Source organism: Danio rerio, chromosome 22, assembly GCF_052040795.2.
Source record: "Danio rerio strain M-AB ecotype USA chromosome 22, GRCz13ab, whole genome shotgun sequence".
NCBI lineage: Eukaryota > Metazoa > Chordata > Actinopteri > Cypriniformes > Danionidae > Danio > Danio rerio.
Window position 1 is genome coordinate 7,917,150 of NC_141042.1, and position 23,515 is coordinate 7,940,664.

The 23,515-nt window shown below is 35.1% G+C and overlaps 1 protein-coding gene across 3 annotated transcripts in view; it reads right to left on the minus strand.

The window, feature by feature from the left end:
• Positions 1 to 23,515, minus strand: part of asic1b (acid sensing ion channel subunit 1b) — a 394,977-nt gene that overhangs the window by 342,121 nt on the left and 29,341 nt on the right. For 2 of the 3 annotated variants that reach the window (XM_087302592.1, XM_087302591.1), the window contains exon 7: positions 11,103 to 12,390. The exons of the other annotated variant lie outside the window; for it this stretch is intronic. In XM_087302592.1, the coding sequence (XP_087158718.1) occupies positions 11,103 to 11,467 (365 nt within the window). In that variant the 5' untranslated portion in view covers positions 11,468 to 12,390. The remainder of the gene's footprint in view (positions 1 to 11,102; positions 12,391 to 23,515) is intronic. 3 annotated transcript variants of the gene reach the window in all.

Genomic DNA, 23,515 nt, shown 5'->3' on the forward strand with positions numbered 1-23,515 from the left:
GAGTAAGCACCTATAGCCAAAGAAACAACCAAAGTAATAAAAAATTTCTTAATAATAAATGCCAGAACACACTTCGCTACAAACTAAAACTCACAGAACCCCTTCACAACTGTATTCAAATAACCAAAATCCACACGAAACACTTACTGAAACCACTTAGAACTCTTTATAATCTGCATAACATGCTAACAAGAACCCTTAGATGTTAACAAATTGATAACTAAACCCATTCAAAACACCTAAGCAGCTGTATAGCAGCATCCTAACACCCCTCAAAACATCTAAGAAACAGCACAGCAGCATGATAAAAGACACCCAGTGCTACGATGCCTTAGCAACTGTGTAGTAGCCAACTAAATCCCACAACAGCTTGTCAACTTCAAAGCAACAATATAAAGTACCTTAGAATACCAACGTACAGGAGTACGTTAGCAACCACATAGCAACTCGCTAAACTCATTCAGAACATCTTAGCTACCAAATAGCAACCTGCTAATCATATTCAGATCACCTTAGCTACCAAATAACTAGCAAACTGCTAAATACATTCAGAACACCTTAGCTACCAAATAAATAGCAATCTACTAAACTAAATCAGAAAACCTTAGCTACCAAATAGCAACTTGTTAAACCCATTCAGAACATCTCAGCTACCAAATAAATAGCAACCTGACATATAAAACCTTAGCTACCAAATAAATAGCAACTTGTTAAACCAGTGCTTGATTTGAGTCGAATCCTGTTTCGGAAAAAATGTCAGATATTCGGGTTTTGCTTTCCGGTATTTATTTTGATTGATCTGGCATTAACCGGTGTGTGTGCAAGAGAATGTGAACGAGTGCAAGCGAAATGAGTGCAATTGTGTGTGTGTGTGTGTGTGTGTGTGTGTGTGTGTGTGTGTAGGCATGTGCAAGCATGATGGTAGTTACCAAGCAAAAGTTAAAGCAGAAGTCACGTTTAACTATTGGCCCTCAATAGGCATGGGCCGGTATAAGATTCCGACGCTGTGATAATCTTGGATAATATAAATATCACAGTCTGACGGTATTGTGATTACTGATGATAATGGTATTTAAAAGGATAGTTCGCACAAAATTGGACATTGTCATTTACTCTGTAAGGGTTGGGTAACCACGCATTCACACGGCGCTTCATCAACAATTGACAGAGAACATGTCTGAAGTTGGGGCTAATGCAACAAAGCCGCGTCAGCCAATGAAATTAGTCCGCAATCGGGTCCCATTCCTAGCCCTCAACAATATTTTCAACCAATCAGCTTTCTTACGTTTACATTTACTCTCATTGGTTGGTGATTGTCGTTTCGAGCGGAGTGAGCAGCGAAAATAAATGGCATAGCAAACCTAAATAATATTTGTATTTTCAAAATGGCAAAGAGGCAGTAAAGCATATTTGAATTTTTTTAAACCAGAAGTAAACCTGATAATGAGCCTGATCAAACAAGATCAAGAAGCTGGAACTGCATCACTGGATCAGGATAGCGGGAGACAGAAGCAAAGCAAGAAATCAGAAAGCATGATGGAAGTAGTAACTATGGGCTCTTCTTAAAGACAAGTCATTTAATGATCTTTTCTTTTACTTGAAAGTGAACTGAACATCAGTAGTGTTAGTGAACTGAATAGTGAATTCATACGATTTATGTTTGTAGCTATGTTTGTTTCTTATACATGATTGGCTCAATGTTACAGTATTTGGCACAAAATAATTAAAGACTGTTCAGAAATTTGCTAAATACCTCGAACTGTCAGCGAATCAAAATCATTTTGTGTGAAAAGTTCCGACTGGAAAACTGATGACCTACAGCCAATGAGAGAGCAAAATATAAGGCAGTGGAGAGTTCATTAAACAAATAAAAACAGAAACATTAGCGGCAGCAACACATTGCAAAATTATGTAAGGACCTCACAACTAGACACCGCTGACATGCACCTCTCAAAAAAAAAAAAAAAAAAAATGCAACTACACATCGCAACGACGCATAGCACAAGCTCTGTGATTGATTGGCTTGGTAGCTGTGACCAGTGTGGGCGGGACCAAAAGCCACGCGAACCCGTTGGAGCAAGTGTTTAAAAGTGTCGAGTCCTATTGACCTTATTTTAAAATGCGGAAGTGCGCCTGTTTTCGCGATTTTCTTTGAATTTCCGATACAGTCGCCTATGGGAGAAAAGACTAGGAATAATAAACGGCAGAAAACGGTCAAACTGCTTGCTCTACAAACAAATGTTTGCATGACTACACAGACCAAGTAGAATAATATAATAAGAAAATATCAAATTGCAACATCAAGCAGCGTAGAGCAGTTTTTAACATCAAAAAAATGAATGGAAGTAAATGAGACCGGAAGTCTCAAGCCAAAAAGATTCAAATGGCAGCGCCCGCTCAAAGAATAAGGTGAATAAAGTAGCTCTAGATCAGGGGTGCCCAAACTATTTTTTTTTATTTTTTATAAAGGCTCAAAAACCAAACTTAATTGAGGCTAATTGGTCCAAGGCAAATATAGCTGGAATAATTTTATAATTTATTTAATAATGTTTAAAATTTACTAGAAAACATTATATGTTAACTAATACAATATCTATTCGCATTTATAATGAACGTCTTACAGTAAAAACTAAACAAGCTAATTTATTACAAAATTACATTAGATTTAGCCTTGATTTGCTCGCTGATGTGTTCTGCATAGTCCTCTATCCATCAAGTGTCAGTATTACTATTTACATTTAAGAAATCAGATTAATTTAAATTTAATTGAAACATTTAATAATAATAAAAACAAACAAAAAAAGCTTAATCAAATTAGAAATGACGATCTCTGTGATTATATTCCTTCTCTCAGACGGGATGGTTGGCCAAATTAAAGGCTACAATGGGCCAACTTCGGCCCACGAGCCCTACTTTGGGCATCTCTGCTTTAGATGCAAATTGTTGTTTTATGTTTACCTTATGATGAATGTCGTGCACGTCCACCAGTTCCCACCTCAAATTTAAGAGTTTTAGCTACATGTACATTAAGGTAGCATTCAGAACAAAACAGAACATGCAAAAAAAACATAAGAGGAACAAAAAACCTCACTGCCAGCTAGCGTTTCAGAAGTGTTATTGCAGAGCAGCACAAACAACACAAAGTATAAATGCCCGACTACGCACAAGGCAGGCGCCTGGGTCACGCCGATCACTCGACGCAGAAGTATAAATCAGCCTTCAACACCTAACAATCCACAGTTATGTCAGAGAAAGTTCATTTTCACAAAAGAAAGTCTAGTTTTGAACTTGACATTCAACAATGCGTGACTATCATCTAATCCAATAGCGAGCCAAAAAAAACCCCAAACCAAAAAGAAGAGAGTTTCATTTATCCGCAGCCACTCTATCCTACTATAAAGAGTATATGCGATCATTAACACATAATGCTGCTCAGATGTGACAGAGTAAAGCGCAGTGGACTCGGGGCATATTAAATCTAAGAGCATCACTTTTTGCGCAGCTTGTGAATGTGAAACGATCGTCAGCGAAGCCTCTCTAATAGACTCAATGGGGCCGTGATGACATCTGCTAATGAATCCCGGAGAGAATAAAGCAGGAAAGTTCTGTCTGTCACGCCACGATAACTATCGGCCTGAGCTGTCACTGCGTCTTACTCAAGGCCACATCACAGCCACGGCAAAATGCTCAAACTGGTGGATACGGCATATTCACACAGCCGAGCTAGAGCAGACCAAAAAGCATGCTTATCATACAAATGAAAATACGCATTTGTATTTATAGAAGGACACAGTTTTGAGCATATTGTGATGCACTTGGGTCAAAGATAAAAATGGGTTGCGAGTATCAAAACATGTCATACGCATTTAAAGATGTAAAGAAAAATAATTCAGTAAATGTTTATATTTAAAAAGATCTTGTTGGTCATATTTAGAACAAAAGCCTTTTGATGACACGTTAAAAGATTCTATTTAAGGATCACAATGCAGCTTCGGAATGCTAAGTAACTAATTTTACATCTTCATACTTAAAGGGAAAATTCACCCACAATTAAAAATTAGACAAATTTATTCACACTAAGGTGTTTCCAAACCTTTAGGAGCTTCTTTTTTTTGTTGAACAGACAAGATTGTTGGAAAACAGTAACCATTGCTTTACTTTTATGAATGGTTATGGTTATCTGTGTCCATCAGTTTTAAAAGTCAAAATCACTTCTTTCTTGTTTAACAGATAACAACAAGTAGAAGTAATTGATGACAGATTATTTTTTTGTGTGTGTGTGGGGGGGTGGGGGATGGGGGGCTGTCACTTTTAAAATCACTAGATTTTATGAATTTTTCAGTTCGTTTATTATATTGAATTATTGTATATATTTGAGTATTTTTGTTTCAATTCCATATAAAGAAATCTGATTTTCAGAATGACAATTTAGTTTCACAGCTATTTGAAATATTAAAATAGACAATTTGCTAGGATTTAAAGTTTCCATAGAGTGCACTGATTCAATAAGTTACAACTCAATAAGGCTCGGGGTATTGCCATGCCATTCAGCTGTGCATTGGTGAATCCAGATTTTCATTATGTGGCACCTTTAATATACTTTCCATGTATATAAAAATTGTACATCGTTGACCCATATAATATGAATACTGATTCTAATAAAAACAAAATGAGTATTGGAACAAACTACAATGCTGCTATTTGCGAGTCTCCATTAAAAAATAAAAATAAAAATGGAAAACCTAAAAAAATAATCTCTATGTAAAACATAGTTCATCAAGCATGTTCATAATCACTCAATACTGATCTGACTTGTAGGCTAGGTTCACACTGCAGGCAAATGTGGTCCGAATCAGATTTTTTATGCCCACATGAGAGTCAGATCTGTTTTTGTCTTGAGTGTGAACAGCCCAAACCGCATGGGATCTTTTCAATTCAGATTTGTACCATTTTCATATGTGGTATTAAATTATACACAGATCTGATGTTTTGCATTGTGACCAGTGTGAACGGTTATGTAGGATTTCATGCGACTTTTACATAATCTTTGCGCGACATGCGTCATCATTCTGTGCTGCAAACATCCTCTACTCCTCAGCAGCACAGTAGAAAGGCACACAGGGTGATTACCACAGAAAGTTGGTTGTCCGTTAAGCAAAAAAATTTTGAAAGCAAAACTGGTGCTTGTTAAACTATCTGGTTTACGAATGGGGCATAGGTTAAATCGCTAAGCTGAAGAGAGTCATGGGGTGTGGATAGAGAGGATCCACGCGTCCATGCATTTATTTTAAGGGAGAACTTTGTCTCCGAGAGAAAAAAAGGGCAGGTGCTCGAGCACCCAAACCCACTTTCTGCGCATGCCTATTGTTTATAATGAAGTAAAATTAAATAACTCAGCAAACAGAGATAAAAACCAACCTTTAAGGAGTTCACTACACCAGTAGTCAGAAAGACAAACACTAGGGTTGTAATAAATTACAAAAGATCAGTGTTTTCAATTTACAAAAGACTTATTTTGGGTTTAAAATGCTAAAATACACTTGCATTTGTAGTAGCAGAACAACCCTTTACATTTCATGAAATTAACCACAGTTGTCTGTGAAAAGGAAAATAATAAGGATGATCTAACAACATGCTTACTTCATACAGTATACATATTGTGTGCATAATTAGACATCAGGGCTTTCGGCAACTCCTTTTGCACAAGCGGGTCAGGTTAGGACCATGATCTGTTCACACTGTGCATCTGATATTGGCCACATTTATAACAGTGTGAACTGCTATAACAGTTTTTTTTCCCGAGAAAAAAATCTGATCGGACCAATACGCCTGGCAGTGTCAACGTAGCCTTAGTTCACTTTATTGGTTTTTCTTCCAAACAAGTTAATCCATTTATTTGTATCGATATTTATTGTATGAAATGTAATAATCATCCATCTCAAGGTTCTAATGCACATTCTGCCTTTTTTCTTTCATATGTGAATAAAAATATATGTGCACAGACATATGTATTGATACCTACAGTACACAAACCCTTCAAAAACCTAGTTTTAATTTAGATGCAAGCATCGGAAACTGGTTGCTATCCTTGCTTTCAATATCATTTTATTTCTTTTTTTTTGTATACTATGAACTCAATACTATAAACTTATCCGTATCTTTAAGCTTGTCTATATTTAACCCAAATTTGAGTTGACAACCCAACAGTTTTAGAGTGTAATTCACATCCCTCAGCGATTTGTTGCATTATTTGACACACATTTACTACAACACCTTTCATTCATTCAGTTTCCATCAGCTTAGTCTCCATTTCAGGGATCACCACAGTGGAATGAATCACCAACTACTTTAGCATGTTTCACGCAGTTAATGCCCTTTCAGCCACAACCCAGTACTGGGAAACACACACACACAAACTATAGCCAATTTGCTTTATTCAATTAACCTATAGTGCAGTAGTACTAGAGGAAACCCACACAAACATGGGGAGAACATGCAAACTCCACACAGAAATGCCAACTGAACCACTCGGGACTTGAACCAGTGATCTTCTTTCTGTGAGGCAACAGTGCAAACCACTGAGCCACTGTGCCTCCCTACAACACCATCACCCACAAAAGATTGTGGAATACTAGCCAGAAATAAAAAAGGCTGCATGTTGGAAATCCACCAAATCATAAATCAAGAACTTAACACACTGTATTCAACATCCTATGATATAAGGCGCACTTACCTCTGCATGCTATTTTAGCACTTCATAGCATGCAAATTGGTCATCTTGACTGGTCATTAAGTAACAGTTGGCTGTGTTTGAAGAGTTAGTAGTAGAAACTTTGCCTAGGTTCTCACACAGTTCCCATGGCGATTGAGCTACAATTGGTTGCCGAGTGCTATCAGCAGTCATGCTTCCTTACCGATGACATTGTAAAGAAAAGATGTGAACGGTCGGACTGACGTACTTCAAAAGTGCCCTATAATTCACTCAACGAAGACTCGCAACCAAGACCTTCAAATCTCTTATGTTTCTCCTAGACACGGAGGTCATACAGAGATCTTTGAAACATTTCTTAAGGGAATTAAAAACATTGAGGATTGACAATAACAACCAATGGTTACTGCTTAAATGGATATCAATAGCTGAATGGTAATCATTTACAACAAAAAACACAAAACTTTCTTCGGCCTTGCTTACTTTGATCCCAAACTTGGCGCATTTCAGACTTCTAAACACTTATATTTACACATCAAACGCAAATGTCAAAGAACAGGCATGTTATCTCAATCCGGCATTGACATATGAGCTATTTATTCAAGGATAAACATCACAGCGGAAAGCCTTCGAATGCAATATGCGTGCAAAGAAAGTAATCCAGCAAAGCGAATATTAGTGGAGCGTGACTTTTCAACGAAAATCTAAACCTGGCATCAATTATTCATTCCATCCAAACGTGTTGTTATTGAAAAGCGATGAGGCAGATTGCACTGCCAATAGAGACACTGATGTGTTCAATGTGTTCTGGAGCGGCTCCGACCGCAGACTAACAATCACAGTCCTGCGAGAAGATTTCAAACTCCGAGCAGAACTTCTGCTTCTCTAATGGCTGCGCTTTCGCCACAAGCACAACACATGGTGTTATCAGTTACATCGAATCGATGATGATTCACTTCAGCCCTCGCCGGGGCTTTCAACACCTGAGGGGATGAAATCATTTTTCATTTGCAGACAGGCAAGTCAACGCTCTAACTCTCCCTCATTTTCAAGCGAGGCAGGATGTTTACAGCTTACATTTTCAGCTCTCGTCGGAACTAAAATACAGGATTGCATTAAGCGCATGATGTCAAATTCTGACAGACAACAGTCAGACTTCAGAGAATCATCCCAACATGAATCCTTGAGATACTACAAGAGAGAGAGACATCACTTCTCTCTGTCAGCAATCATAGATCAATTATTTCCATCTGTTTTCAAAACGGTCTCTGAAATAATAAGTGTTGTGACGTTTACTAAATGTAAGCTTTTACTTCCTCGATAAAATGCCTTTAGAATAGACCCTTCGCTAAGTCACACCTAAAAACCGCCACAGATCAACTGCAAGTGTAAATAGGCACGGGAGGTCAGTCAAGCTTTCAAGCGAGGGAAACAACCAAAAGCATTGTGCATATGAATCGTGCAAATCTGATACCCGGTATCCTAAAAGTTTGGATGGGGTGGTGGAATTTTTTTCCTGTTCCAAAACCTAAAACCCAAGGTGAGAAATTCCTTGCGTAGATCAAACCATGTGGGAGGCAGCATAATTATTTCCATCTATTTCAAGTGACAAATATTTGAATTACATATCAACAGAACAAAACAGAGAGATGTTCACAAACTAAGAGCTTGCCATCAATTAATATACATTTCACCCGCAGCTGTTTTTCAGTCATTTTAAACCCTCATGTCCCTGTCAGAGGTACAAATTCATTGATGTTTTCATCTGTCTTTTGAAGATTTAGTCATTAGTGACAGCATTATAGAGGGTTAGCGTCTGCTTTTATATTTGGTGTCGGATGATACTTGCTAATGGGAAAAACATTTTATTGCACAATTAGGCTCACGCTTTTTGGCAAAAAAAAAATAAAAATTCATTATTATTAGATTTTTCAATTTCACCTATCCTGCTGTGCATCAACTAAGCTTTTGAATGGTCAGCGTATAAGACGACTAGGCTGTAGCTTCAAGTTTAATTAACTTATTCTCTAATCGGGGCATCAAATTGGCGCAGTGGGTAGCACAATCACCTCACTGCAAGAAGGTCGCTGGTTTGAGCCTCGGTTGGGTCAGTTGGCATTTCTGTGTGGAGTTCTACACATGTTCTAAGCAATAAGCTGAAAAGAGAATGAATGAATGAATGAATGAATGAATATTCTCTAATTGGTTGCATATTATGTCATGAATATACCCCTGTAATGCACACTGAAGTCCTTTTTTTTGTCTGGCTTTTAAATCTCACCTATTGGCCAAAAATTACTAATAATCTTCATGGGAATGCTTGACACCTGCGCATACATACTGTAGACGTGCCAGGCATGAAAGCTTGACAGGCGTAAAAGGAGGGCGTGACCTAGCGAAGGGTCAATCACCTCAGAAAGCAGTTCAAACTAGAAATAGCAAAAACGTAAACATGGAGATAGAAATGGATCACAAAAATGTGAAACCCTGTTTCAGAAACAAAGTTATCAGAAATTAAAGAAGCCATCTGAACCTACAATTTCTTGGAATGATGAATGAGGTAACAAATAATAGAAAAAAAAATGGAGAGAGAAGATAACTTAAATATATCAACAAGGATTAATAAAGAAAAATGGATTTATGGTGCAACCCAATGTCGGTATTACCTTAATGAGCTTACGAGTAGTAAAAACTGTTCACACGTTCCCTGAATCGATTCCGAATGTTTTTACTAAAGCTCCAGGTTTGAGCATTTTTGATTATTGATGTTAAATTAAACAAACAAAAGGACATTTGGGAAAAATTTTAAAAGCAGTCTGCAAACATTTGTTTAACATGACTAGGCATGGGACGATAACTGGTTTCAATGTTTACAGCAGCTTTAAGTCAAGGTTTTTTTTAAACTGCTAACATTCTGTTATTCCGTTCCTAAGGTATTGTATATGTAAGCCTTTTTTATGCGTTTTTATGTGTTGTTAAGAAACCTGTGCATTTGTAACTAATAAAGATAGCAGCCAATGATTTATTTTAATCATTTAGCCAGGCATGTTTACCACTTCAAAATAATCATAAGACAATAACCGGTTTTCAAGGTATACCTCGGTTTGAAAGAGTCAAGGTTTTAAAACCGATAAAATTTTCTGTAATATTGTCCTATGGCATATGTCTTTTTTTAAATTTTATTTTTATTTTTTTAGGACAACAGTATCTCCAGCAGAAAAGAGATCTAAAGATGCCGTTTTAATTTGTAAAGACATCAGTGTTTCTGAAACTACTGAAGACAGAAAACGATAATTTACTTTCATTATTTAGCCTGACATGTTTACTGTTCCAAAATACTTTAAATATTTCTCAAAAAAATATATATTGTGATCAAAGGGGAACATTTTTCCAGTATCAGTAATCACAATATCTTCAAACCATGAAATTATCAAATGTTATCATACCGTCAGAATCTTATAACATTCCTATTCCAGAATATTATAATTTTTACTAATAGTTTTCTAAAATAAAATATATTCTATTTAATGGGGGGAAATGTTGTTTGTTTTTACCCAGACAATTACAAAGAACTTATCACAATACAGTGATATCATGAAACTGTATTTTTTTTTCCAAGGTTATCATACTGTCAGAAACCTAGATTGCCAGATGCCCAAACGTAACCTCTCATTATAACAAGTTACTATTTAAAACTGTTCTAAACATATAAGGGTGATGGTAGTCATATTTTTTTCCTGTCGTCATCCACAACAAAAGCACAGAAAGGAATAACTTCTGAGTCAAAAGACAAACAACTCCTTCTGCAAAATGTGTGCTGTCATTCTGTAACTTGAAGGATGTGTAGGTGTCTTATTCAGTCATTCATTTATTCAGTCCCTTCCATTTGAAACGGGTTCAGTGTAACAGTGGGCATGCCAATTAACTTGAATGAATGTGCGAGACTTCCTGTTGCTAGAATGGATACAGCTCCTGCAGTAAGTTAATTAGATGTATTAATATTAATTCAAATATTCATTAAATCGTGTTCTACTATACTCCAACCCTAAATTTACACCATTTAAAGTAAATGTAAGTTATTCAGAATTATTATTTTACAGTAACAAAAAAAAAGTATGTTTATGATGTGCGCATAGTGTCCACAGCTGTATTCCTATCTAGACTTTACCTGTCAGTTGCTTCCAGGTATTTTAGCATGAAAACAATTGATATTGCAAACTCGTACTTGTTATAAAGTTATTTTAATATATAGTTATCATTTGTTTTGGTCCAGATAGCCTAGCTTTGGTGCTTGCTGCAATTTCTTCAAGATATTCACAGGTAGCATAGTGAAGTATGTACATTACATATATAGAAAATACTTTGACTAAAAAAACCTGTGTATATAACTTACCTGCCGTTTAACAGTGCCAGCAGTTCTCCCGCGTGGTACAGGTCGTTTCGCGTCACGCGACCAAAGCGGAAAGAGTTCAGGTTGCAGAAGGTAATAGCCGGAAATGCCATCAAAGGTGCTGTGACCTCGTCCAGTTTGGTGACATGGGGATACTGAAAGTAAAACTTGATGCGGTCCACGCACACTACCACCAGGAATGTGAAGGAACCCATGAAAAACAGGACCCAGAGGCACCGTTTGACACACTGGCGTTCATAACTGAATACATGAGAGATGCCGTGAAGCGTGGACCTGCTGGCGAAAACTTCAATGGGCGCAGGCCGCGGACACTCCAGATTATCATCAGATTCGGCTTTAATATCCATGGTTCTTGAAGTGTATAATTAAATAGATGTAGATATTTATAAGAATGGACGTTTGAATGGTCAGCTGAAACACTAAAATGCAGTCAAAACAATCCTTTCAGCATCTTCTCAATGGTTGTCCAGCGTTCACTCAAAGTTCCTGCAGTGTAAAGTGAGTGAAATGCCGCCTATGTACCCGAGCTCACTCGAAAGATGACGTTTGATGATGTCAGATGTGTTCTATTTCATTCGGTCATATTAAATGACTTAAATAAAAACACAAGTTCAATATCAACGCATGAAGCCAATTAAACAACCTCGAAGCGCTCAACCCGTGTGTTTTCCCCTCAAAACACAACGATATTTCAGCTCTCCTCAGTTTAAGTCCTCAGTATCTTCTCTAAAACAAGTCGGTAAGCGCGAGTGCCGTCAATTCATGTCCGTTTTCTCCAGCAGAATCAGCGAAATGTGCATAAACGAGTGCGACGAGATCGCTTTCGCCTTATAACTACTGTCACTCGCGCACATACATCCCTGTAAGGTGTTATAGACAGCGCAAACGCATCACTCGATGTCTTCACATCCACACACAACACAGACACATCCGCGGTGTCAGAAAAAAACAGCTCGGATCCCGTTTCAAGCTCGGTGTATACAAAAAGCGATCCGCAATCCAACTTTCAGCACGCGCGCGGAAAACGACAACACAGATGCTCTCTGGATGCTGGCATCACTAGCTCGCCAATTACTGCAGCACTGCTGGCGGATCCATAGCGGGATAAAAGTGTCGGGGTCGTAAGTTATGTAGTGCCCGTCCGTCCAGTCCTCCGGTGGGTTTAGATGTGGACGGGCACGTCAGGAATGAACGCTGCACACTGCGACGAAACCTCCGTCCAACTGCTCCACTGTCTGTCTGAGCATCACTGTCTGTGAGCCGACCATTTCTTAAGAGAGAAGGGAGAGAGAGAGAGATAGTGGGATGCAGGAAAGGGAGAGATTTTAATTTGATTCATTTTCTTTTTCCTATGGGCTACATGCTGGTCAAAAACAACAACGGAACATTCAAGCATCCAAAGTGTTGTACAGATTTAATAGGTCTATTTTTTTTACTTAAAATTAATAATAATAATAATAATAATAATAATAATAATAATAATAATGTATTATTATTACTATAGGACCTTTGCACTTTTAAATCACGATTTACAAAAAAAAAAGTCTCTTGCAAAATAAATTCTGTCAAGAATTTTGAACTACAATTATTTTTATGACAAAAAGACTAGCAAAATAATTACAGTCTTTTATTAAGAGATAGAATTTCACTTGATTAATTTCTCCATGTTTAATTGTAGCTAATCAAAACCAACAACAAAAAAAGAGCAGTGTAATACAGTAAAGTGTTAAACAGATTTACAATTTAATGGGTTTTATTTATTTCATTTTTTATTTATGGTGAGGAAAATATAAGAAGGTATGCACTTTTAAATCCTGGTTTACAGAAAACACAAAACTGTCAAGTTTACACAGTCAATAATTTAGAACTAGAATTATTTGATGACAAATGACTCTTGAATTTTTTTTTTTCTGTAATCTTACTATTTTTTTTTTTTTTTTTTTAAAGAGAGCTTTTAAAAGTGTTAGTTTTATGTTTCAGTAAACTTTATTACATAAATTCTGTCAGGAATTTAAAGCTAGAGTTATTTGATGACAATAAAAGACTCTAATTTTGCACTTCCTGAGAGAGAAAGAGATTTTTATTTGATAAATTGTTGTACGCTCTAAAAACCTTGAGTTATTTATTTAACCGAATAGTTGAATTAAACAAATTTGGTGCTTTGTTGGGTTATTTTTAACCTTTATGTTATTTATTAATAACTCAACCAGTTGGGTTCAAATTTCAACTGATTTAACTGACACATAACAGCTGTATTATGCGTGCATATTGTTGTTGTTTTTTTATGAAGTTTATTTAAAGCTATAAGACAATAATATTGTTGTTTTTCTTTATCAAATTACCTCTTCTATATTCTACTCCAACACATGATTTTCTGCTTGCACAGATTATGTCTGTACTTTTTGTTTTTTCCATTGTTTGCGATTCTTGATTTATTTTAACAAAAAAAAGTGTGAAGTTAATACAACAAATAATTGTTTTAAAGAATTAAGAAGTACGATTATTTAATGAAAAAAAGTCTCTTGGATTATTTTACTCTTTGATCTTACTATTTTTTAAAATATATATTTTTATTTGCTTAGTTTTTTCCTGTTTATTGTAAACAACAGCAACAAAGTAGCAGCATTTAAGCTTTCAAAGTGTTAGTGTTATGTTTTAATAAACTTTATTATTATTAGGAATTATGTCAGGAAGTTAGAATTAGAATTATTTGACGGCACAAGACTCTATTTTACTCTTCTTAAGAGAAAGAGATTTTCATTTGATTCATTTTTTATCTATAATTGTAGCTTGGTCAAAAATAACAACAACGTAGCATTCAGGCATCCAATGCATTAGAGATTTAATCATTTTATTTAATTTTACTTTTATTTTTATGAAGCAAAATATAAGCTATGCACTTTATCACGGTTTACAAAAATATAAAGCAGCATTCAAGTATCCCAAGTTTTTATGCATTTTATTATTATTTTTTTTTACTTGGACAAAAATAAGACTATGCCAAGGTTTAAAGGAAACACCATTAAAACACCAGGTTTATACCAAATCAATTTTGAATTAGCATAAATGACAATAAAAGACTCAAAGGATCACAGTGCTGCTTTCAAACACAAATTAGGTGTCGTTTAACCAATTTTAGTTATGCAATCCCATATATATATATATATATATATATATATATATATATATATATATATATATATATATATATATATATATATATATATATTTTTTTTTTTTTTTTTTTTTTTTTTTTTAGTAAGTATGCATTAGTATATTGTTTAATTTGAACATTAAGGTTATGGTGAATGATAATACATGTTTTTAAAAATATTTAAACTACAATTAAAACATTTAAATCTTGAATTTAATATGTACACAGAAAATGACATTTGCTGTTTGTTCAAACTACTTATCTAAAATTAACTGAAACACAATTCCAGATCTTTTTATGGGCCAACTTAATTGTTATTTGTTCAATCCAATTAAATTAGCAAAAACAATTAATTTAACTTAATTCCTTCATGTTGTCCCAACACAAATTAATTTGTATGAAACCAAACAATTTTTACATTGTACATTTATGAAATCTCTTTTGTAAATGTAATTTGATAAATGATACAAAACATTTGATTTAATCTTTGTTTTATCTGAATATTTCAATGTTTTTCTTTTGTCATTTTTGCATACATTTAATTTGTTAGCCAATTAAAAAAAAAAAAAAAAAGGAAAAACAATTGTTTTACAACACTGTAAAAATCTTAGGTTCCACACAATTCACCCATGTTGTCCCAACACAAATCAATTAACTAACTTAATTGTGTTATGTTCAATCCACTTAAAATATTAAAACTTAAGTTGTCTCCAAAAAATAAATAAAATTAAAAAATGAGAATCGTTGCTTTAACTCTTATTTTTAAATATAGTTTGTTCAAGCAGCGAAAGTCATTTAAGTGAACACTAATCTGGATCATGCATTATTAACTATATATTTTTTTGTCATGTTTCCTTTCATCTTTAAGTTCACTTTTAATATTTCAATATTACTCTTTTGCATATCTCTGCAGATCACTCTACTCGTGTCCTTTTTTTTAGATGATGAAATTGAAGATACCATAATTACATTCTACAGCTACTAATGTCAGGCCAAACTACAGAATCAACGTGATGTGCAGTATCCGAGCAGACAGTCCTGCTGACCGGGAGGTGTTTGAGTGATAAATGAGTACGTATGCAGCCACGGATCAGTATTATTTGAGAAACTCACAGCCGAGGGGTGAAAGGGAACCCACCCATGAAATTACACCGAGTGCATTTTAATCCAGGTTTGTGACAGTATTGGCTAACGCTGGGTGTCGCTGCCACTGACTAAATCAATGCGGATGATGATGATGATGATAACATGGCCCACAGATGGTCATCAACTGTCACACACACTTACACAAAAAAATTGCAAGTTTAGACTCCACAAACTAAAGCTTTTGTTTAAAAACCTCCAGGTGTACAAATGTTTGTAAAGCTAGAGTCTATAAAAGAGCTTTAAAATATGATCTGGATGTTTATTGATCCATTATGAGGATGTGGAATATGAAACCAACCCCCCCTGCATCCGAGGTGAAGGGTTATTCCCATGAGTCGCAGAATAAGTAGTGTCCATCCGAAGTATATCATATGTGTGCCCGAGGCCCTGAAACATACTCTGCACATAGCGTATGCATTATCACGCTCGATTTTATGATATATTATTTCACATTCACCAGCATATTCAACCAGCTATCTTATGTTTAGAACTCACAAGGAAGTCTCTTTGATGGTGAATTAATTTCTAAGAAGCCAGCAAATGCAGTTTTAAAATCGCAAAGATCTTCAGCATGATGAAATATCCAGCTTTTGATTAATTAATTTGGATTCATGAGTTTATGCTTTCGTATAATTACGAAGTATGATTACTTTATGGGACCTTGATGTTTAGATGGTAAAAATATAACTAGAGTTTAACTTTAAAGAGAATAACTGACATTTTAGTAATGGAAACACTCATATACTCTCTATATTAGGGCTACATGATATTGGAAAAATCTGACCTTGCGAAAATTTGCATTTCCGTAATATATATTGCAATATACCGTATATACTAGGGTTGTCACGATACTGGAATTCAGTACCGATTGCTACTGAAACTTTAAAAGTGTTTATTTAATAAATATTTGCTGTCTGATCTCACGAGGAAACACAAGTATTTGACGTTTTGTCAGTTTAGTGGCTAAATCGTACAAATTCATACAAGTTCATTCGTATGAAAATGTACAATAAAAAAAAATAAATAAATAAAAAGGCGTGGCACCTAACCCTAACCGTCATTGGGTGATGAGCAAATCGTACTAAATTATACAAGTTAGATTGGACAAATTCATAGGAATTAGCCACTAAATCAAAAAGTTATGAATTGCCGTGAGATTGCGTTGGCATTTCAGTGTTGTGGAGCGCAATCTTAAACAGCACTGATTTGCCATCGTGTTCATGTGCTCAACAGAAAAGACTGTGATTGGCCGTGAAGGTCATCGGTTAACCGAACTCACCACTATTTACTGCGTGTCAACAGATACAGGGACACTGGAGCATTTTAAAGCAGTGATTATAGACAAACCAATAATCGTCATGACTTTAAAACTCTCCAGTTTCCCTCTATCTGTGCTTGCACTCAGTAAACAGCAGTCAGTTCGGTAAACCTATGACCTTCACGGCCAATCACACAATTTCACCAGATGACTTGAAGAGCTCTATTTGGAAATAATCAATTAATTTTAGATTGATTCTTTAGGATGATTCTGTATGTGAGTGAATCACGCATGTACAATAATAATCATAGTTTGCATAACTTCACATTCTGTTTGTCTGACTCCTAAAATTGTCAATAAAAGTTACTTTGTTAAACTAGCATCAAAACTTGGAGCAAAGATCAGTGTCCTATAAGTTCAAAAGCATAAATAAAATGGAAAACAGCTATGAGCCAAACATTGAGAAATTGTTTATCATTATTCCACAAATGTTGAATCTCCATTATAAGTTAGGAATGGATGAAAGCGTTTACCAGAATGCACGCTAGTTTGCAAAGAGGAAAGTACTTCAAAAAGGAAATCAACAAAGTTTCAGCCATTTACATTAAATGTAAAATAAATAGCCTCAAAAGTATTTCCCGTCTAATGGACCACATTAGTATAGCATCCATCTATTATTTACATTAGATCTAAATTTCTTGTGGTTCAGAAGTTGTGGCTTTCTCCTAAAACATCTGAAATTATTGCAATTTGCCACGTTTCTTCATAATGCCCTTGTATCGCCAAGTTTTGTCTAGATTGGACATCATCCTTGAGAAAACAACTTTAAAGTAAGCCAATGAAAGAATCAGTTTGCTATAAAAACAAATTCTGAAATTAACTGACAAGAACGCATAAAATTGAAGCCATTCATAAACAAATGAGATTCCTATCCCTCCATTGAAAGCCTGTTCGCTCAGATTTATGTTTCCACACATTAAGAGATCAGAAAATAAATCCCACAGGAATAAAGTTTGATTCAGATTTCATCCTGAAATACATGAAAAAAGTAACCATTTTAGGCTTGTTAGTTTAGTGGCTAATTTGTACGAATTCAAGTCAAGTTGTAGGAAAATGTAACATTTACCAAACCCCCATCCTTAAACCAAACCATATTTGGGGGATGATCAAATTGTACTAAAATATATGAATGACATCACACAATTTAGTCACCAAATCAAAACGTTACCAATTGGTGCGAGTTTACAGCCACTTATCAAAACCAAAACACAAACAGAAGATCAATTAAATCTTGGTATCTGAGAAAAACCTAGTTGGCTCTTAAAGAGGCTCAGATTTGAATGCTATAAACCTTGTTTGCTTCTCAATATCTATATGGGAATAAAAATCTAAAGTCTGTTCATCACACCAAACAATCTAATCAGACATTTTGGATTAAACCATTTAAAAAAAAAAAAAACTCTTAATGCTAAACAAACAAACAAAAAATGTATTGTTCTGAGGTGGTTGCAACCACTGATCAAAACACACTAACCGAAGATCAATTAAATCTTCATATCTAAAGACAAACCGTACAGACTCTTGCAGATTTAAATGCTAAACATCGTTTGCGGATTAACAATTATTTGGGAATAAAAATCTAAAATGTTCATTATACCAAAACAACGTCTAACCTTGGATGAAACTTTTTTTTATCTCTTCAAATATTTTTGAAGCATGAAAAGTTTCAAGGGATGTAAAGCAATACCTCAGATTTAAAGATAAGAAATACCTCATCAAGTAATTTGAGTTAAACTAACCATTTAATTTGAACACTGCATGATTTCGAAGCAGGTTTTCGGCGAAGGAGACAAACGACTGCCTGTGATCGTCCTAATGGATGCGGCCTACAGCTCTTGGCAGAACCATCTGTTTGCAGCTCCCATCATGCACTGCTCATGTCATAACACACGTCTACAGATGCTCTGTGCGACAAATTAAATGGCTTGTGCCGCCAAAGCGAAGTTAGGCAGGTAATGAAGGTGACGGAAGGCCGAAAGTGAATGGACCAGTTTATCAAGAGCGTCCCGAGAGCTTTTGCAGGACGTCTGTCACTGAGAAACGAAGCGGCAGTTACGCGAGGAAAGAAGGCCGCCATGGAAGATAGACTTCAGAATCGTCAGGGGGAGGAAATGGATTATTAGAAGCATGGTTACTTAGAACCTGCGATCTTTGCTGCAGGGATGCTATAGAGTCATAATCTTCATTGAAAAAAAAAATGGAATAAGCTGGAGCACTTTGGAGCTAAAGTGGAAAAACTGCTTGCAAAGCAGATTTAAGTTGAAGCGCACTGCCAGTAAAGCAGATGTTGGAGCTGTGGACTAAGTGTTAGCATGCGCTCTGATCAGTGCTAGGAAAGCTACTAAAAAAAAAACTGTCGTTTTTACTGCGAAGCCAACAACCTTGACTCTACACTTATTCCGGAGCCAATTTCAGAGCATGTGTGGTGCTCAAGGCCATGTCTTTGACGTCAAAACTATTTTTAATAATATCGAAAAAAAAAAAAAAAAAAGCAGCTTGAAACAGCTTTCAAGAATACATGGCTAGCTGACTAATAGGCTGCATTTATTTTTTCTGGAAAACATAAAAAAAAAATGTAGTGTTAAATTAAAAAATATATAAAAGATAAGTAAATTTATCAACTCTCTAATTTTTTTTTAAGCATTTTTACTCCTAAGCATGCGACAGTAGCGCTGCCACATTTGTACAGTGCTTTCAGGACTAATGTCATTCAGCCGCACTAGTAAAGACTAAGCCAATGTGAAGATGCTAAACTTTAGCACGGTGTATGGATGTAGTAACAAGCAAACAAAGAAAACAAAGCACAAAGGCAGAACAGTTTTCTATGTTTTGAACTTTTGTGCTAAACAAGTATTGATGATAATAGAGTCTTATTGCACTGAGAGTAAGGAAAAGTATCTCTAACTAAATACTCAGCTTATGCTAGTTTTGTTGAAGAAAATTAGCAAACAATGTAAATGAAATATGACAAGATGCTGTGATGCCAGAAACTTGTATTATTTTCGGCTAAGAAAATGAGTCTTTCATAACTGAGATTCATTCACAAACGAATCACTTCCTTTGTTAGAATGAGAAGTGAAAGCAGGAGAGGGGGTGTGTTTCAGGACATGGATTAGATCAGGTTTAACAGGGAGGGAGCATAATACATTTCCATGCACATAAATGCACGCTTTTTGACAGCAATGCTCATGCAGACACTTCTCAATCGATGTAAAAAAAGTGATGCAAAATTATAATTTTCATAATTTAAGCAAATTATTTGCATACTGACCACCAGGAAAACTCTTGATCATAGATATCTCATACTCCAGATGGCCAATCCCTCACTGTACCTTGGTCCTGCATTCATTTCAAAGGAGAGCTACCCTGTACTAAAATGGCAGCTCTATTGATGGATTCCTTCCTATAGACAACAACAGGGTAGGCGACATCTAACGTAAATATTTATGGTTATGAATTACGGGGTGGTTTGCGGGAGGAGACTTCAAAACATGTACTCTAAATAGTAAGAAATAGTTTGCTCTGAGTCCTAAATAACAAAATATTAATAATTAAAATTATAGATGATATAAACACATTTGACCACCTCTATAATGGTGCATACCACTGTAAGTGAATAAAATCGCACTAAACAATCTTTGCTTGGAAAATAACACCCCAAAATATTCCACAAAATACTGAAAACTTTGTGTTATATTATTAAATTAGATGTAACTTAAATACATACATTTGATACAATAAAGCATTACACAAACTAATATTACTGTAAAATACTGGTATAAATCAGTGTATATCCGATCGTCAATGTATAATTCACACCCTGCCTATACTGTGACATGACAACCATTGAGAAAAGCAACTCTTGATAATATAAAAATAAATAAAGTAAGAACCGTTTATCTTTATTGTTGGACACTATTTTCTAAAATGCTATTGATTTTATATGAAATTATGAATGCTACATTTTGCCATGGTTTGTGAGTTGTTGGACATTTTCAATAAATAGGGATTTTCAGGGACAACAACAAAACTCTTATTTATTTTTGGAACTTTTATAGCAGTTCCAAAAAAAGATTAATGTGAAAAGTCTGAGACAAAACTTAACGTGCGAGTGAGGGGCTTAACACGGGGCTTCTTAAACATGATCTTCAATAGGGTCCCTCAGTTAATTCGTTTTCCGCGGAATTACTCAAAGTAAAATTAGCATATAGTGCCAGACCAAAGGACATGGTTTATAGTGACTAAATGCATCAAGTTCTTGTTTTTGTAAATATATGGATGAAAAAAAAATTGCAATACAGTGGTCCTTCATTGATTGCGCAAGTTACGTTATAAAAACAGCCCGCAATAGATGAAATCCGCTAAGTTTTTAGCTTTTTTTTTTTTTAAACAATTTTAGATGTTTTAAGACTGTAAACCCCTTCACTACACTTTTCTCTCATTTAAACACTTTCAATGTTCAAATCTTTACAGAAAAATACGTCTATTATTATAAAAAAAAAAGGTCAAAACTATCTGATCTTCATTTATTCTGTAATGGCGCCCTACAGCCACGTAACTTCAATCTTCATTTAGCATGTCCAGATGTCCAACTTTTTGCTCGATGGTTAGCATCTTCCCCTGTATTTTGGGTGCTACTATGGGTGCCTTTGAGGATGCAGAATATTTTCGTCGACATAATAGGGGTTTCTTGGAAAGAAATCTTGCAAACATACTGTACAGCACTCCAGCGATCAAAGACTTATAGAAATTTAGCAAGCTGAACGTATTCAGTACTGTACAGGTAACACAACATGGAGGCGATTGATTGAAAATGGTCTACAGCCAATCAGGACTCAGAAAATATTGTGCAAATGAGGACGAAGAACACAATGTGCTGAAGAAAAAAAAAAGCATGTCAAATTGCACTGCAACCAACTACGAAACTGCAAAACGTGAATCGTGTTATGGCGAGGAACTACTGTACTTAAATAGCAACACTATTAGGTTTGAGGTATTTATTAATGAATTTAGGGCTTTCTTTTAAATTTGTAGGAGTTGTAAAGTAATTTATTGAATCATGTTTGAGACCGTCATACCATAGGATTGTTTTGAGATTTGGCTAAAAAATGTCAAAGTAGTTTTTTATAACAAAATGACCATGTAAAAAAAAAATGTCAATATATATATATATATACACAATATATATATATATATATATATAAATATATATATATATATATATATATATATATATATATATATATATATATATATATATATATATATATATATATATATATATATATATATACACAATATAAAAAATGTCAAACCATTAACTTCATTCAGAATGATGACAATACTAATTGCATTTTTTATTTATTTTTTTATCATGTGTGACAGTATAAATGCAAGTTCCCACGTGCAAGTTTCAAAAGAGAGAACTAACTTCAAAAAGTCAATTAGTAAACTTGGCCATTTACATTAATGCAAAACATTTAGCCTTAAAATGTCTACTGTCTAATTGATGGCACTAGCATTAAAGCGTCCATCCATTGTTCACATTAGAGCTACAGTATATCACTCAATTAAGAGATTGTGGTTGCCCAACAATGCCAACATATAATTTGGCACATTTCTTCATGATGTCCTGCTGTACTTTAATGCCAGGTTTTGTGATGCACAAGCATAGCACTCAGAAGATACTAATAACGCACCACACCCAAAAGCATTTAGTCTCCATTCCCCACAATGGACCATGTTTTGAGAAAAAAAAACAAGCAGCACACAAAGCCTTTTTTTGGCTCCATGCTGAGAATTCAAGCAGATGAAGGCTTTATAGAGCTCGCCAGATCTCAGGGAATGGGATTTTGAGATGGATGAACTTGTACACAGCTGACACCCATGAGGACATTTCACATTTCCAAGAAGCAAAAAGGCTGTTGACCCCACTGTGTTGCAACCTCAAGCATTCACAAACCACAGGCCAGCATGCGCGTCCAAAAACTGTCTTTCTGGCATGCTGATTGCGGGAGTTGAGGGAGTGTTGGCCAGCCCTTGAGGGATGGACAGATGGACGATTAGCAATAATGAGGTCCTGCAGGGTTCAGTGTGACACGGAGCAAAGACAGGAGGCACAACGAGCAGCGTCCAAGGACACTCTTGTCTCCAGGAAAGGGAAAACCATTTGATTTCTTTTGGTTTTGAGGCGAGAAATTAAAACGATGGTTGTCTTGCATGTTCTAGATAATAATGTCTTAATATTATCCTCTAGCTTTGTATTGTCTAAAACCATACTACAGTATGCCTACACTATTAAAGGGATAGTTCACCCAAAAATAGATATTACCTTATCATTTAATCTCCATCATGTGGATTTCAAACCTTTATGAGTTTCTTCAGATATTTTGAAGACTGCTGGGACCCGTCAACAGCATTTAAAAATACATCTTTAATTTCCCATTCATAGTAATGCAAGTGAATAGACTTTGTGTGTGTGTGTGTGTGTGTATATATATATATATATATATATATATATATATATATATATATATATATATATATATATATATATATATATATATGGTGTGTGGTTTCAAATCCCGTTTAACATTTCATTTTGAAATGTTAACTTCAACATTATGTACGCAAGTAAACACGTTACTGCAAATAGAAAATGGCTTACTGTAGTTCACTAAATGTTTGCTAATAATTTGGGTTTCTGTATTAAATTTGGAAAAATACAAATTTGATTAAATAACCAAACATTCTCCAGATTTTTTTTAATCCTGAAAG